General features: G+C 48.1%; 1 protein-coding gene across 1 annotated transcript in view; it reads right to left on the bottom strand.

Moving 5' to 3' along the window:
• LOC144116101 (Golgi-associated plant pathogenesis-related protein 1-like) overlaps positions 1-17,622 on the bottom strand; it is a 142,731-nt gene that overhangs the window by 45,026 nt on the left and 80,083 nt on the right. The window contains exons 2-4 of the mRNA XM_077650780.1: positions 8,459-8,609; positions 7,072-7,221; positions 5,979-6,108 (exon numbers count right to left, since the gene is read on the bottom strand). Coding sequence (XP_077506906.1) covers positions 5,979-6,108; positions 7,072-7,221; positions 8,459-8,608 — 430 coding nt within the window. The 5' untranslated portion in view covers position 8,609. The remainder of the gene's footprint in view (positions 1-5,978; positions 6,109-7,071; positions 7,222-8,458; positions 8,610-17,622) is intronic.

The raw sequence follows: 17,622 nt of genomic DNA, 5'->3' as shown, positions 1-17,622 counted from the left end.
GGGATGACCATGTAAATTTTGTGTTGAACAGACTGAGGAGTACGATAGGGATAGTGAAACGAAACAGGTATCTTTTACCTGAGAGCGTGAAGTAAATCTTATGCAGGTCTCCGTTCGCATCCTACCTAAATTATTCATTTCTAGTATGGGGCACAACCACAGACGGTTATCTAAACAAGTTACTAACACACAAAAGAAATTCCTACGCATTATTGCTAACGTACCATACCTGCAATCGACATCTCAGCTTTTTAAACAGTTGAATATACTCAGAGTTGGTGAGCTATATAGGTTTAGGTTATCACGAGAATATTACATCAGTCCAAAGCGCGGAAGCAATACACTTACCGACATTGCCAGACTATGCTTAGCCGATTCAGTATACACCTACAGGTGTGCCCCATTTTGGAAAATGTCTACCTGCCGGACTAATTACGGTCGACAAATGCTGCATGACCTGTTACCACGTATGTTAAATGACTATATAAATAAAGTTATCGACATTTCTAAACTGCAACTTTCTGAACTCATCGCCATGTTCATCCGCTGAATCTTTATTGTTTTGTGTAGCATGTGATATGCGCTCAATTAGTGCCGTGTGATGTAGTTTATTTTGATAAGTTGAATGTTCGTACCACATGGTACGATTCCATTTCTATTGCTGTATATTTTGTTTTATACTGACTTAGCTAGCTGCGTCCTAGGACATTGCTTTTTGTGCTGTTCGCGCTGCTGCCACTGCCTGATAACTAGGGCCAAGGACAACTCAAGCCGTGCTTGAACGGCTTTTCCCTTGGCTCCTTTTTTCACTGTATAGTGAGAAAAAAAATAAACAATGAATGAATGAATCTCTGCCCTAGTGTGCACGAAAAGGCTCACCGAGGAGAACGCTCGAGAAAAAAAAATCCAATTTTTTTTTTTTTTCTCTGAGGCGCGTCTCGGGACGTTGAAGCGGCTCCATTCTCACGTGGAAACTCCTTGGACGATTATCAGCTGGACGCCCCACTCCAGCTTTAATGTACATTGTGTTGTGCGCGCGTGCTTTTCTCTTTTCATTATGGACTCCACACGCGCACGACCTGCATATATATTATAGCGTAAATAGAATATTTGTATATAGTACCTCTACACCATATCTTTTCTACCTGTCCTCGCACCTCTTTCATTTCATTTCTCCTATCTGCATCTTATCCTTTATTTCCGCTGCCCCAGCTCAGGTGCTTCCGTAGCGATGGGAGATGCCGAGGCTAGCGAAAATCTTTTCCTACATTTTATTACTGTTTTAACAATAAACCACTACTTATTGTGCGAGTTATGATTGAAGGCTGGTTAAAAAACTGCTTTACATACACGGTACTTGGGTGCAAACATTTCAGTCAGCTGTTTTTTAAAGCTACTTACAACTTCTGTATTGCAGCTTTCTTTCTGGAGCCAAGAATGAAATAGTTAATTAGTCGCAACAAAAATAACACTGAAGACCAAAAGATACTGCTGACTCAGCCACGCTACTCTAAACAACACTAAGTTGATTTCATGGCGCTAGGACAATCCGAGATTTTTAAATCTTGGTTACATTTAGCTGATAGAACTGATATATGCGTTCAGCATGCAACAGTTTATAGTAAGACATACATACTAATTGGTCGTCTTTGGTCATTGCACGAGTCTAAGCTTGCCGTGTCCTTCGAGCTTTCAAAAAGTAAGTACTTTTTGTTGTCATCAGTCCGTTCAAAGGCGTTTTCTGAAACTGCAGCACCTAAAAAAATCGAGAGGCTGCGACTGTGTATGCCACTCCCAAATACATTAAAAAATTCTTGAAAAGCATTGGCCAACCATGATCCATTTAGCTCAGGACTTTAAACTGTGCAGGTTGTAATTTTGCGTGCACGAGTAATTCTATTTGAAAGCAGATTAAGGCGCTTACATTTTTTTAGGAGTAAAGGACAGTTATTTGTCAAATATAAAATTGTGGTATGTCGTCTTAGCTGACATATGTTCAAACGGTTAACGAATGCTTTAATACGGGCTAACAGCATAGTATCGTTAGTTGTAATAAATTCACCGAACTTCCTGTGCTTTTTTCTTCACAAGTGGTATAAGTCGTGGGGACATCCAAGGTTTTAGAATGTTTTTTGGCACATTTACTTCAATTTTGGGAAAACATTAATGATAGGCTGGTAAAAAGAGCACAGGAAAGCGTATTAAGCCGAGGAACCAAGTCAGCGCTTGTGAAAATAGGTTCCCATTCCACTGGTTCTAGGCGACTTCTAACTATTTCGAGATTCGTTACTAGGGCGCTCGACTACTGATCCGGAGTTCCCGGGTTCGAACCCGACCGCGGCGGCTGCGTTTTTATGGAGGAAAAACGCTAAGGCGCCCGTGTGCTGTGCGATGTCAGTGCACGTTAAAGATCCCCAGGTGGTCGAAATTATTCCGGAGCCCTCTACTACGGCACCTCTCTTCCTTTCTTCTTTCACTCCCCCCTTTATTCCTTCTCTTACGGCGCGGTTCAGGTGTCCAACGATATATGAGACAGATACTGCGCCATTTCCTTTCCCCGAAAACCAATTATTATTATTATGATCAACTGCCGACGAGGATTTGATGCATGTGCACGGTGGGATTGTTCCTCAGTTTGGAGAAAAATAGGGAGATTGCCACTAATGTCTACCGCAAACCGCCATGCGGTTTGAGACACACTATAATTTGTGATAAAAAGGTCAATAATGATGATGAATGTTTATGGCGCAAGATCATCTGCGGCCAAAGAGCGTCATGGCACAAGATATTTTTATTTTACTCAAGGTGGGGTCAGAGACCCATTTCCCAAGATAGATAGATAAAGAGGAGGAGGGAAAGGCAGGGATGTTAACCAGAAAGGGGTTCCGGTTGGCTACCCTGCACTGGGGAAGAGGGATTAGGGGACTAAAAGGAGGAAGAGAGAAGGGAAAAAAGGCATAACACACGCACGCACAACGCTGTCACAATTTGTCACTCAATCCAGTCGCTCTCAAGTAGCCAAAAAGTGCCTTGTATGCCTTGAGGGCAGTCGACTGCTGTGGCCACGGACCGAGGATCTTTTGCTCTGTTAATGGGCGAGGATCGAGGCGGTCCAGGGCACAACACAGTGTATGTCTTGCACTCGCAAATGCAGGGCACTCACAGAGAAGATGAGCGATGGTCTCCTCACAACCACAGCTCTCACAAGCAGGGCTGTCGGCCATCCCCATCCGGAAAGCATAGTAATTGGTAAATGCAACACCGGTCCATAAACGGCATAACAGTGTTGCGTCGCGAAATTCTAAATTATGCCGAAGACGAAGGCGCAGTTCAGGGTCCAGTGCCTTGAGGCGGAGGTTGCAAAACTCTCCCGTGTTCCACGCTGAAAGTGTGAGCTCCAGCGCCAAAGGGCGAAGCCCACACGCAGCGTCAGGTCTCGATATTGGGATCCTCACTGGAAGTCCGTCGTCGCGCCATTTCCCAAGCATTCCACTCTAAATAAGCCGAGCACCAGACCAGGGGAAAGCTTGTACACATTTGTGTCGCCAGTGGGTACTCGGCGGCACTGAGATCGAACCCCGCACATCCCGCACGCGAGGCGGATGCTCAAACCGCTAGGCCACCGTTGCGGTTGGGTCAAGTACAGCAATCAATGTATCTGCATAGAGGGTGCATGCGGCGAGAGCATCCGTTCTGACAAGTCTTTTAAGGGAGGCAAATCGGGGGGCATTGGCGTATACTTGTGGCTGTTGCAGTTGGTGTTGCTGAGGCCGAGGCTATAAGACGGTATCTTCTGTTTACGTAGGGAAGCTTAACTCGTTTTGCCCACCATCGCGTTGGTTACGTCTATCTGGGAGAAGTAAGCAGCATACCGAGTCAAGATCTTTGAGATGCTACTATCAACCGCATACGTGGAACGGATTTTGAACCAACTCTCGCTGAAACATGGCTGTAGCAGATGCGGCAGTGCCAACTGCATTTCAGAGTTTACATGGCGTTCGTTCAGTTCCACGGTGAGACGCTGGTGGTACTGTTCACGCAGTAACTCTGTTCCTCAAGGCGAACGGGGCGCTGTTACGATAATTCGGCAGCTAGCGCGGCCTGACGCTTCCGTCGCTTATTTGTGACTTCTTCATTGCCTTTAGTCACGTCCCCTGGATCTGCAGACTCACGCCGTCTTCTCACTCTGCATCAAATGTGGCGCAGTCGGCGCCACTCCTCCTCCGATATGTTAGACGGACCCGCCTCGCTTTACATCAAGGCGTGCTTTGCCGGGTCGTCGGCCAGTCTGGCAGCGATACAAACTCAGGTTAAGCTATAATCAAAGTTAAGGCGATCTTTTTTTTTGTTCGCGCTGAAGATGGAAGATGATGAAGATGGCGTTGTGCAATTCGCAGCGTGAGAACGGTCAAAGTTCACACAAACTTAATGGGCCGGTTGGACCTCGTGAAGGTGTACTTTCGCACTAAAACATCGCCTTTAAAGGCGCAATGTCATTTCAGTACGCAAAGGTATCAGCACTTCTTGAATTTTACCTTTCACTGACTGCCATTTATCGAAGCTACCAGCGTTTTACTCAGCGTGATGGCATGCGCATTGCTTCGTGTCTTGCACCAGCATTGAGTGATATAATTCTGTCTTGTGTTGACAAGCATATTAATAACCGACTCCTGTTGACCTCTAATGTTGTTTGGTATTTATTTAAATATGTGGATGACTTTGTTGCACTCAGAGATCACAGAATTTCGAAACCAAGCGCCACTCTTTGTGACATCGTCGCCATTGTTGCCAGTGCATCTAAGGGGCTTTTTCACTCAAGAAAGGCCAACAACTACAGCCTTCAGTTTCTTGATTTAAGACTTGTTTTTAAACAGGACGGACATGTATGCTACTTATACGACCCCTCATCATCCAAAGAACTACTTCCTTTCAACAGTGCAGATTCCAAGCTAACCCAGCGAAAAATCTCAGGGACTTGCTTAAATGCAGCACTGCAAAAAAAACTTCTGGACATGAGATGGCATACAGCCTTGATATGCAAAACCAAACTTATACATCAAGCTGTTACTCGGAACACTTCATTACCACTATCTGTGAGAACCCTTTCAAAGAAACACAAGCTGACGTTAAGGGCTGATCAGGGTGATATGAACACATAAAAATAAAAACCCCGTTTTTCACACAATCTGAATAAACTGGTATTAAGTCAACGTTTTGCTGCCTGCATAGGCGCCAGTTCAGTGCTATGCAAAATAATACCACCAGGAGTAAGCAGTGAATATAAAAAATTGCTCCGCCTTAAGGGTATGACGCGATAGTACAATGGCTTAGTTCCCACATGTGCAAAAGGTCATTCTCTGCTTTACATTCAAAGATCCCTGGGAGTCCTCACACCCCTTTTGGTGCAGTGGTGCAGCGGTTAAGCGATGCGCCTCTGCCTTGCGATGGCAGGTGGTGCCAGAGGTGGGCCTTGTGCGACCCAGGTTGCTCTTCCCGAGAGACCAATCATTAATCTAAGTGCCACCTGCCAGGGTGGGCAGGTTGTGATGACGCCGCAAGGCCATGTGACCTAGGTCGCCCACCTGCCTCCTAGGTTGGTCTCTGGGGACCACCTGCCATAGAGCCATTCCCGTGATTTTTCCCTCACAACGCCGACGTCGATAACGCCGATATCAGATTTTATGGTTAACGAGGCCTTTAATGCTGTCGCATCAATATTGTGGCACAAACAACACAATATCACTACGTAGAAAAATTTCACTGCATGGAAGAAAATTGATCATTTGATAATTTGATATGTTCGGTATAGTAGTCTAGTCGGGCTTCAATACAATTTGTTCTGAGTAGTCACGTTCGACACAATTGCTACCAATTAAAAGAATTTTGTGTAATCCTTGTCTGTACATCATATAAGAATGCATTCTTGACGAAAAACGCCAGAACGATGTCTCTGCCGCTTTCGCAGATTTGTGGGTCACCTGTGACGTCGAAGTCCGGCACGTACGACCAGCGGCAGAAGAGGTTTTCTCCGACGTCCCTGAATTTCCGGTAATAGAAATCGTCCGTGTGGGCTAGGTGGTTGGCCCAGTACTGCGCCAGGTCACAGAGCTGCACACGGACACACAATTTAGAGCGGCCTCTGTGGACATGCACGGTCCCGCTGCACACTTTCGGCTGTTAATTAGTTGCGTTGGTTCCCTTTCCCTCTGCTTTTCTAATTGCAGCCACATACGGCTCATTCGACCGATCAAGGCCCTTAGTGCGGAATAAACACGTTTCGAGTAGTCTGTCACTGTCGGAAGCTTTTCTGAGCACCTCGACAAGTTTACACGTCGTTGCTCTTGTGCTTCATCTTTTCCGACACGCTTATGGGTACCGCTGTCTTAGTTGTTAAAAGGGTTGTGAATTGAAAAAAGTTCTTAATCAAGCGGTAGCCCGATTATGCGAATTACTGCTCAGGCTTTCAATAATGTGCTGTTTGTTCACGTAGGCAATTATTTTTACTGATAACGTGGCGGCGAATCATTCTTTTGCAGTGCAGAAACCGTCTGCCCTCAACTGCATGCATAGTTTAGGCAGGCACTGTGCACATTCTCTGGCAGCCCCAAGTGTACTGCCTCGTTTCGTACAGAAAGATATGTTGGTCCATTTGTGTGCAACGATGCCACCGTGGGTTATCGCCTCGAGTCTGCTCTGTTTCCGCTCATTCTCAAAGCGCAGTCATGGTCACTCGAGCCGCGATTAGTCCGTCCGCTACTACTGTCTCGCGGATACTGACTCTAATGGCTTCGAAGAGTATGCAGTTTGTGTTGGCACTTCGCGGCATCCGAGGTTTTTGCCAAGCATGTGCAGCACACCAGTCGACCACAACAATCCCGCTTTAGAAACCAATGGCTCGACCCAAGGCAGCAATTTGGTTTACACGGTAGGTAGTAACGGCGGGGAAATGTTCACAACAGTTCACATTTTCATGAAATATTAACAAAAAGACGTCAACACACAAATAGACAGCCTTAAAGGTAAACCGTTTACTTTTTAGACAATGACTGAAGAAAGCAGAGTCGTGCCTACCTTGGGGCACAGGCGCAGGGGGGGTACCTCGTGCCTGTGCCGGAGCTTGTTGTGGGTGTGCAGGCACTCCTGGACGAATTCGCTGTTGCTGAACTCTGCCACACCTTCTCCTTCCGTGCGCCGTACCTTGAGCGACCGAGCCAGCAGAACCTGTGCGTCGCATGCACGCACCATTACTGCAGCTCGTAATGCGTCTTATACGCTCCGCGACGCATACTCCTGGATGGGAGCTAGACGCATGAGCACTACACCGAGTGCGACTGCTTAAAAGTATCCCTCAAAAGTTCAGACACAACGAGACGTTTGTAAACCGGAATAGAGGAGTCCTTTATTCTACCTGGCACGTTGGAGTCATCATGAAGGCAAGATCGTCAAGTGCAGAAACGCCTTCATGACTCGAACTGCGAGTAAATATGCATGGCCACGTACACAGCCACACACAGCCTTAGCGAACTGATCCAAATGCACCTTGCTGCCCGACAACTGTCAGCCACGACCGCCCTGCTAACTCTTTCTGTTTTTTAAGTTGATGTTTTAACAGGATCTTAGCGATCCTGTTAAAACGGCGCCGCCATTCCGGGGCAAAGATAGGATAACGAGGGTCATTGGCAGCTGTGTAACGGAGTGGCGTTGGCAATATGCATGGTATAATGTACATCAAGAACTATTACTGGAAATGTAACGGAGTGTCACTGTGGAAAATACAGTAGTGGTCAATTGTTGGCAAGCGACGAAGCAGCGCTGCCAACATTGGAGACACATAGGCCAGGTCGGGCCATTATTCGTAACCTCAGAGTGTGTCATTCCGTATATTGGGAACACGGCGGTGACGCTGCTTCTTTGTAGGACTGGCCTTTGCCAACACATTGGCAATAATGGGCCGATGCCCTGTGCTGCTCGGGGTCTAGCTTTTGAGCGTGCCAGTCGGCCCTTCTTATGCTCTCCTTTTGACCTCTAAATAAATGTGCAAGCTGTCTCACTGATGGATTCGCGATCATAATTAGTTTTTTCCAGACACGATTTTTTTTTTAACTGCGCACCTCTCGGCGCCTTCCTGATGTTCGCCGCTGCAGGACTACCGGCGTCCCGCGCGCGGCGCTGAACGAATGTTGCTCAGATGAAGGCGTGCTTTCGTGGTGGTGGAAAAAAATGAAACGTTTGAGGTAAGTGTGGTATATAACTGCGTGAAACGCGTGGCTTCTAAATAAAACGCTTCTTTTAGTAAAGCGCGTGTTCGTAGTTCGACGGGGAAGTTTCCCGAAACGCGGGAGACGAGATAGGCTATTTTCTTGCACAGTTTAGTGCTTGTCCATGTTTGCAACCCTTTCTTCTTTTCCCTGAACGCTTGAGGGTGAGGCAAACCAATAGCCGCGTGCTGCGATCTCACCCTGTAGATGAAGGTCGGCGAAGGGTAGTGAAGATGGCACCCCAAGTGCCTCGAAGACCTCCGCTCCTGGTCCGCGTACGGCGACGGGGAAGAGGTTTCGTCGTCCTTGGTGGAACGGGCCATTCGCAGCTTTTCCAGGAAGTACTCCATGCTGTCAGGGCAAGAAAATATTAGGTGGGAGTCATAGTCAAGAATACTCCTGCCAGTGGTTGGTGCGCTCAGTTCAAGGTGCTGTCGTTTTCTCCCAAAGTCGAAGCAAACGTGAAATATGTCATGCTTTGTTTTCAGTTCACAAAAACTACTATGGGCCTAGTTATCCCACGACCGCACTATTTCAATCTTCTCCTTCAAAAGAAAGTGCTCCGCAGTGTGGGGCATGAATGGCACTTATCCAAACCATCGTTCACTCAATAAACCCAACAGTTAGACGAATTTAAGAGTTCCGTCTTTAGTCATTCAATCAATCGATCGACCAGTCAATCAGTCAAGCAACCAAGAAAGCAAGCAGTCATTCAATCAGTCAATCAATCAAGTCTGTTTTTGCATGCAAAGTAGCGCAAAAGGGTGACTATTCTGAATAAAAGGCCGCTTCACTCCGGCTTGATTGACCTCCAGTCATCCATCAACAGTGACGTACGATACGTTTGTACACGAATACAAAAAGTAGATAGATTGTTTGAGACAATAAAAATAAAGAGCAGAAATGTGCATCTTCACAAATGCTGCAAATAATAGAGTTGAGATAATACACCAATACTTTGTGTAGTGGCAGCGGCATACAGTGTTTATATGAGCCGCAAATTAATTTGTTCGCATCCCAATGATTTCATATTTCTGGTAAGGTATGTTGAGTGATCATTCCACCGTAAATAGCTAGTGATGACGGCACCAACGAAGTTTGCTGATAAAGAAAGCAATAGTTTCTCAAATGTATTTTATTGAACAAAATAAAAACATATATCCAAGGTAAATTTAAGAGCACTTTTCTAAGTGCAAAGTAGTTCAAAGTAGTAGCGCCGCCGTGGTGGCTCAGTAGTTGCGGCACTCGGCCGCTGACCCGAAAGACGCGGGTTCGGTCCCGGCTGCGGCGGTCGAATTTCGGTGCAGGCCAAATTCTAGACACCCATTTACTGTGCGAATTCAGTGCACGCTAAAGAACCCAAGGAGGTCTAAACTTCCGGAGCCCTTAACTTCCGCGTCCCTCAAAGCCTGAGTCGCTTTGGGACGTTAAACCCCCATAAACCAAAACAGTTCGTGATCCACGGCGCCGAAATGAGCAGTGGCTCCCGAGAAAGCGTACGCAAGTAGCGGTGCCCGTCGTATTCCTGTGCGGCTCGCCAAACATCAACGTATAGCTGTCGCTGCACCTGCATCAAAAACATGCGAAAGAACATGACGCCAAACTGACTGTAACCGACGCCGCTAAGTAGGCGACAGCGCCAGAGATAACGCGACCGACAGGGTTCGCAAAACACGCAAAGGACGCGCGGCGGTCACAATGTCCGCGCGGGTCAAAAATTGAAAAGGAACATAACCTGCCCACCAGATAGTGAGTAAACTGCTCACTGTGGCAGGTGCAGGTTAAATTAATGATTGGTCACCTGCGCCACACAAGGCCCATTGTGGGGGCTCGTGCCATCGCAGGGCAGTGGCGCATCGCTTAAAGGGGCCATGACAGCCTATTTTCACGCACACCCTGCTCATCGCATTTAATACTCAGCATGTTAATTAAAACTCTCCCAAGTCTCAGTTGATTCTGAGCGGTAAATATTTTTAAAACGAGTTTTTTTCGCTTCTGCGAACTGCTTGCTGGACTGGCAACCTCTGATCGCTGACGTCACAGGGGCATACCCGCCCCGCGTCGTCTGCTGCGCTCTGCTGAGGTGCTTGCATGCACACCGTTGACGGCGGTCGCTCGAAAAGTCTTATCATTTTAGCTTATCGAAATAAAATGCATTTTCCGTGTTTTTTTTTGGGACGCCTTCAGGTTAGTACGCGAGCTAAGTGATCCTTTGGGAAGGGGACTTGCTCGTGGCGCCCGTTTTGCAATTGTTGAGGAAATAGGAATCGATGGACCCCTGCTTTATTGTTTACGCTCAGAAACATGTTATATTTATGTTATGAGTACGGTCTCTTTTGAGCAGTCAAGTGCTCCCGTATGTGAAAAGCGGCCCGTGCGTGCATGCCTTCCCCGATGTGCGCCGTGAAAGCCGCGGCGTTTTGCAGCTGGCCAACAATTTCTTGTCCGCTATTCATCGGCTCTATAATTAAACTCCAATTATCACAAGGTGGCACTAGAGTAACGTTGAAGCATGAAAGGAGGAGCAAAAAGTGCCGAATGAGACCACTTCCCCGCTGCATTTGTGCATTTGTAAGTCGAACATACATTCTGTTTTTCTCGTAGAACCCTTTTGCAGCAACCAAGCCGCTTGCAAGACCCTACGCGTATGTCGCCGTGGCTAGCATGATCAGGTCCAATAAGTTTTAAAGTTCGTAAGTTTATAGAATGTCATACCAACTAGTCCCCCACCACACTCTGCCAGTTCCCACTAAGTTCACTGTTTACACTACTGCGATACGGGGTCGTTGGTCGTGCTCGCGTCATCGTCGGTCTCGCGTGACAGACCAGTGCGTCAGCGACGACATTTGCATACCGACCAGCCAACCGACCGCCGATCGCCGTCGCATCGGCCTAGTGTGATCGAACCCTGCCTATACCGGAGAATAACTGCGTTACTGTTATTAACGCTTTTACGGCACCAGTCACTCATATATGGGGGACGACTGCTACCTCAATCGCCCGCGGAAGTACAGGGGGGAATGGGACCTCGCTGCGCACATTGCAGCAACGAGACCAGACGACGTTGCTCCGTGCATGCCCTAGTGACGACACGGAAGCACTAAATATGGCGGTCGCTGCCGGTGGGAGGAGTTCCCCGTTCTCAATTTCGATCGCATTTTTTTGGAATATAGAGTGCGTTCAGGGCAGCCAAATTTCGGAAGCTGAATCATAAGCTCTTGTATTAGTTACTGAAGCGCAAAACTGCGATATGAAGAACGACCATGTGATGGCGCCTTTAACTGCTGCACAACTGCGCCAGAAGGGGTATGAGGCCTCTCAGTGATCTATGAATGTAAAATAGAGAATGACCTTCCGCATATATGGGAATTAACCCCGTACGCTCTCACGTCAGACACTTAGAGCGGAGCTTAAGTGTTCCCTCCACTTTTTTTTCTCAATGCGAAGTGACTGTGTCAGAAACGAATCGAGGATTTTCAAGGATAACTGTTTCGCTTGCTTGGCGAAACAGTGCACCTTCGAAGAACGACGCGCAGGAGACACGACCGACTCGGCGTATGACATGTTCGCAGCAGGCCTCCGCCGAGATGTGTCCATGCGGGCTTTCTCTGTTAATTTAACTAGTGATTGAAATGCTCGTTGTGTTTGTGTATTCAACTTCTGCCTAGTGCCTGCCTATGACATTACTGTATTGTTAGAAAATATTTCTGCACTGTTCAGGGACAATTGGACGAGAGCTTTGTAGGTTCTACACCACTGCAAACTAGTTGCGAGAAGGAGTATGATGTGCCGTAGAGGTGGTCCCGTAGAGCTCGCCACCCGTTTCGTGACTGAGCGCTGCCAGCTTTCTTGGCGGTAGCGAAGACTCCAAGTCAGGCGTCGGGGAGATTAACAACAGGAGTTTTTATACACTATTTACCGGGCATTGTACACAACACGATCGGCGCGGAGGCCGAGAGCTATTGGCAAACACGACTGTTCTCGCACATCGACGACCGGCGAGACTCCATCGCGTTGCACCATCTGACTCCATTCATGAGCAGCACTCGACTTACGGTGGGTCGGTCTCCCTCTCCAAGCTGCAGCGCTGGTGCTTATAAAGCCCGAGGAACCGTTGTCACTCAAACAGTCCAATCCGAAGGCAGCACTTGTCGGCGGCCCGAGCGGTCCAACCAGCAACCGCGTTGACCACCCGGTTCAAATTTGCCGCGTGCGGTGACTTCCAGGGGAAAGGGAAACTGGCGCCTCGGTGTCTCGCAGCGCGCTGCACGTTTGGACACGTCGTACCCCGATGCTTTCCCACAGGGCGCCGTTTGCCTTGCGGCGCAGCACCGAGGCTTGTCAAGGGATCGTCCGCCGGAGAAATTTGGCGTCCGGCAGAATTCGAATCCGCGCGGGTTGCCCGGACATAGCAATCGGTGCGCAATTGCTGAAGCCGTCGCGTCGGGCTTTTCTTCTGCAGTACTTTTCTTGCTTTTCTCGCTCACTCGCGAGGCAGCCAAAATCGTCATTAAGTCAGCGCCTCCACTCCGCTGCCTGCAGTTGTGTGATGGAGTGCAGCGGTTGACGACCGCTACATTGCCAAGCGCCACAGCAGCGCAGCGGCCTTGCAGTCAGAAGACAATCAAGCTCGGCCAGTTGCCCCGATCAGGATTTTGAGTGCGTGATTAGCTCCTCGTTTGTTGTGGACATGACTGGCGATAACGCAGAAACGTATAACACAGCACTGTTCACAAAAAAGCGTCAATTTAAAAGGGGCTAACAAGGAATATTCGCCGCAGCCAATATCAATCATAACCGGCTCAACTGCAGTCACGTTACTGGTTCACTGTTCGGCCGGGCCCACAGCTTTCTCTAAGTCCAGGGCCCAAAATATTAAAAAAACTTCAAGAAGAAAAAAAATCTCCCAACATGGGAAAAATAGTATTCTAAAGTGGTATAATTTACTTCCGTAGCGTCAGCGAAGTCAGCAACCTTACAGCTGACCGAGAGTACACCGAACAGGCCGATTAACCGAGCCACCAGTTGAGATTAGGAGACCGCCGCTGTAGTGACTGCGCGCCGACTGATACCGGCACGTGCACTACTGGGACACGCCCCCTTGATAATGGTTTATATGCCGCGGCGCCGAGCACAGTCGGCGCAGTTCATTTTAGCTTGTCTCTGACGGCGGCCCAGCTGCGTTGTCGAAATATCAGTTCAAAATTTAGATTTTAAACTGTATTTTTTATTCGACTGAACTCGTTCGTACCTTTTTAATGGAATACAGAAATTCCTTCAGCGTACTTCGCTGCCACTGCCTTGGCTCTTGCCTGCACGGAAGAGCAGCACAGCCGCTGGAGCCGCCCTTCCGGCGCGAAAAAAAGGTCGATTGTGTGGAGATGACCCTCTGCTGTAAAGGCAGAGAGGTCAATTTTAAACCTCACGAAGGCTCATGCGATGGATGTCAAAGGATGGAGGAAAAGGTTTTTGTCCATGTGACGCACTCAAAGCGCTGTAAGCGAAAAAGGAAAAGATCCAGGACCAAGAGGGCACGAACCAAATGTCAGCCCCTAGATTCAGTTCTACTGGCACCTGCTCTCGCTAGCAAAGGAATGACGGTTGTGAAAGAAAAGTCTCCCCGTGGTGACCATCGTAAAGTGATGACGCACGAGGGTGGTTCGAAGGCCGACCGCAGTGATGGGAAAATAAACGCGTATTTTCCTGGAAGCAGAAGAACAATGTGCCTGAAAATGAGTCAGCCGTCGAGAAGAGTTGAACTGCGCCGTCCTGAAACAGGCTGCAGATAAAGAGGAGTCTTCCCCGGTGCGCGTCGAAAATCTACAAACGCTGGTCAGACGACGCACACACACGGATTAACCACGAGAACGGAAAGAAAGAGGCCCTTTTTCCAACCACAACAGGCGGGAGTTTCTTCATAGGGAATCGGCTAGCGAGGGGAGCCACATCGCGCCGTCGTGACAAGGCGGCCCGAAAGATCAGGAGGCGCTAGATCGCGCAGCACTCGGCGAATTGCGTGCGCATGGCTCCAGCAGAGGTCATGCATGCAGGCACATTGGTCCCAGACCCCGGAAAAGAAAGGCGAGGGAATATTAGGAAGAAGTTCAGGGCGGAAGGCTGTACCAGATTTGAGGCGAAAGCGAAGAGCTATCCCTCGCTGTGGTCACAGGTCCAGTGGCAGCGTTGGCTCGCGCGAGAAAAGCAGAGACGGTGAAGTATTTAGCTAACATAACAACGACTGTGGAAATATAGATTTTCGCAAAAAAAAATATTGCAAGAAAACGTTGTCTTACAATAAAAATGCCCTAAAATTAAACCTGCGAACTGCCCGTTGCTACAAATCAGGATATCAGGAGGCAGGTGTAAACGAGCACCGAATTTTACCACTTTGAGAGATGGCTTTCTCTTCATGTTGCCAAATACAGCTAGCCTTTCAAATCAATTTCTTGCGTTTAACAGACACACTTCATAAACCAAATATTCCCTTAAAATTATTAGCGCTTAAAACAGAACACTTTAGAAGCTTCAGCCGCTCGGCTAAAAGCGGGAAGGATACATTCAAATCACGTGGACGTCTGGCCACGCGGGACTAGAGGGAAACGAAAGACGAACGGCTTAGCTCAAGCGTTAACCAACCGAGCGGGACAAAACCAATCGTCCGATCAATCCGCACTCCTTCTTTGAACTTTTTATCTCCTGCATTCCATTCCCCTTTTCTCAACGTATGCCTCATGACACACTTCTGCAATTAAAAAAAAAAACGGCCTTTACCTTCGTGCCCCTGCCATTCAATTACGACGCACGCCACGAGATCCAGCAGCTTAACCGTAGGATTCATACCCCCTCTCACACAAATCTCAGCATTGAAGACGCCGCAGCTTTCAGACTTATTCAAACAAGCACATCCCTAGCCCACACAGATACCGCAAGATGTGTCCACTAACATACAGTGGCGTCTGCTCCTGGCGCGGCGACACACATCCCACACTCTTCCACATCTCATGGGGGTGCGGGTGCAAACCCCAACACTTAAAGACGCCTAGCAAATCATTTGAGCGGTGGGAGGTACAGCTGTCCGGCGATACCCTGGCGGGAGCAGAAGCGCTAGTCCAGCAAGTTCGTCGAGCAGCCATGGCAGGTGGAGTCCTGGAGACCTCGTTGATCCTGATGAATGTTTATCCTCCTCATCATCCTCATTGGTGTCGCCTGCTATTGCCGGCTGGCGCCCTATGTTTCTGCATTGAGCAAGTTGCCCGAACCGTCACCCTTCTATGAGAATCTTGTTTGTGTTTGCAAAGTGCTGGCCCTCACCATGTCCTGGCGCTCCGCTTGAGATTTTTACGAATTAAAACATGAATCAGGAAGCGCAAACGTGTCCTATTACAGGTAAGTGGCGACCCCGTGTTAATGCTGACGCATGCAACCTCCCTGTGGCGTAGACCAGTTCATGCAGAAGACGTGTTTCGGCGCCGCAAGCACGGACGAGACGACGGGAGAAAACACGCTCTGTGATGTGTTTCTTTCCATCGTGTCATCCCTGTTTGCCGCGCCGAAACATGTCTTCAATCATTTAAACACAGGCTGAAATGAAAGGAATGAAACACGTTGATAGCAGTTCAGAGTTCAATTGCGGACTTGCGCTTATCATGTAGAGGAGCTCATAAAACTGTTCTTCACTGAAACGGCCTGTCGGTGAACATACGCAGGAAGAAAAACCCTATAACGTCACATCGCTTTATCTCAAAATCCCTTGTGGGGTGTTACATAACAGGTAAGAATTACATGGTGCAGGTGTTGAAAGCTGTCATAAACGTTGATGGTGAAGTTATAGAAGCGATATGGGGGGGGAAGGCCGTTCCAGTCAGTTGCTACTCGAGAAAAAAATGAGTTGGTAAAGACTTTAGTACCTTACTTTAGTTGGTAAATACTTTAGGCGTTATTTTTTTTCTTTTGCTTTCCCGATATACAAAACAAGTGCACTGTTCTTGAAAATGACACAACTCGATCAAGTTTTTCTCGCTGTCATCATTATTTACGACTTAAACAATGTGACGTTTGGTCACCGCAACTAACCTCTCACAGATGCATGGGTGCACCAAATGGAAACAAATTATTACTTCCGCTACTGGATTGTACAAACAGAAACGCAACAAAGGCAGGTAACCTCACGTGCGACTTCACGTGAAATGATCTACGTTGCTCAGAACGAAAATAGATTGCATCTGTAAATTTTACCGCGCAGAAGCACAGTTACTGTACCTGGGCATTCTCTACGGCTACTTTATTCGTTACAGTGCAGTTATTGCAACCTTCGCATACTTAAGATTTAAAATTAACGGCGTGCGTAAGCTGGATAACTACACCACCACAAAGCACACAAAACATAGGAAATATAAACTGAACAACCCAAAAATTCAATCCGTAGAAAAGTCAACAAGCCATCAGATGTCGCTCCGAAGCCACGTCTTGACATGACTGAGGCGTCCTTGGTGGTTGAAATGCAGGGCTCTCAGCTTTTCCTCCGGTTACGACACATGTTGTGGGCGGCTCCCCAAGAGATCAATTCCAGCTGTTTGGACCCCCCTTCTTGATGAGCTACCTTCCCCACCTAGGGAACTAGGGAGCAGAAATAGTATGGAACAGCCGGGTTGAACCCTATCGGATGCTTATTCCAACTCCCGTAGATTTGTAAAATCAACTGTACACTTGACTTCGCCGCCCTCTGGTCTTCGCTACTCCTTCAAGTCAATGGGATGTGGAACCTAAAGAGCTGAACCCAAAGGGCCCCCTCACATACAAGAGCTTCTAATAAAGGGCGGAAAAGCACAGTTGTGAGCTTTAGACTACGATCGCCCTGTCGGCTAGGCGTATAGGAGAATAGCGGTGCACCATTGCGCATGTGCCCAGTTCTTGGTTCTTTGGGGTTAAGGAGTGACGGCAACCCAAAACTCGCGAAATAGCGTGGCTTCCAAATGCCTGATAGGGTCCAGCAAGATGGCGGCGTTCAACGAAGCGGGGGGCGCTCGCCTCACCGCCAATTCGACGTAGCCGCTTCAATGTGCATTGCTTTCCTGGCAAATGAATGGCGCACGAAGATTTTTATCTGCGTCAAGATGGTGGCACCCCGAAATTTTTGCGATAAAATGCCGGAATTATTAGGATTCCTTCTGTTTTCGGACACCTTTTAGGCTGAGGAAGTAAGCGCGTTGTGTGGGCGCCATGGCGACAGGTCGTCGTAGAGCGCGGGGGAGGTTTTTGTCTCTTGATGTCACCCCTACTGCTATCTGTGTGTGCGCAGCATTGCTAGAGCCGGGGAGGTGCGGCTAGGCGCCTCGTCTGCTTCCCACGGCGCCGCAACCTCAAA

The sequence above is a fragment of the Amblyomma americanum genome, chromosome 1, assembly GCF_052857255.1.
Source record: "Amblyomma americanum isolate KBUSLIRL-KWMA chromosome 1, ASM5285725v1, whole genome shotgun sequence".
NCBI lineage: Eukaryota > Metazoa > Arthropoda > Arachnida > Ixodida > Ixodidae > Amblyomma > Amblyomma americanum.
This window is presented reverse-complemented; position numbering and strand designations above follow the sequence as displayed.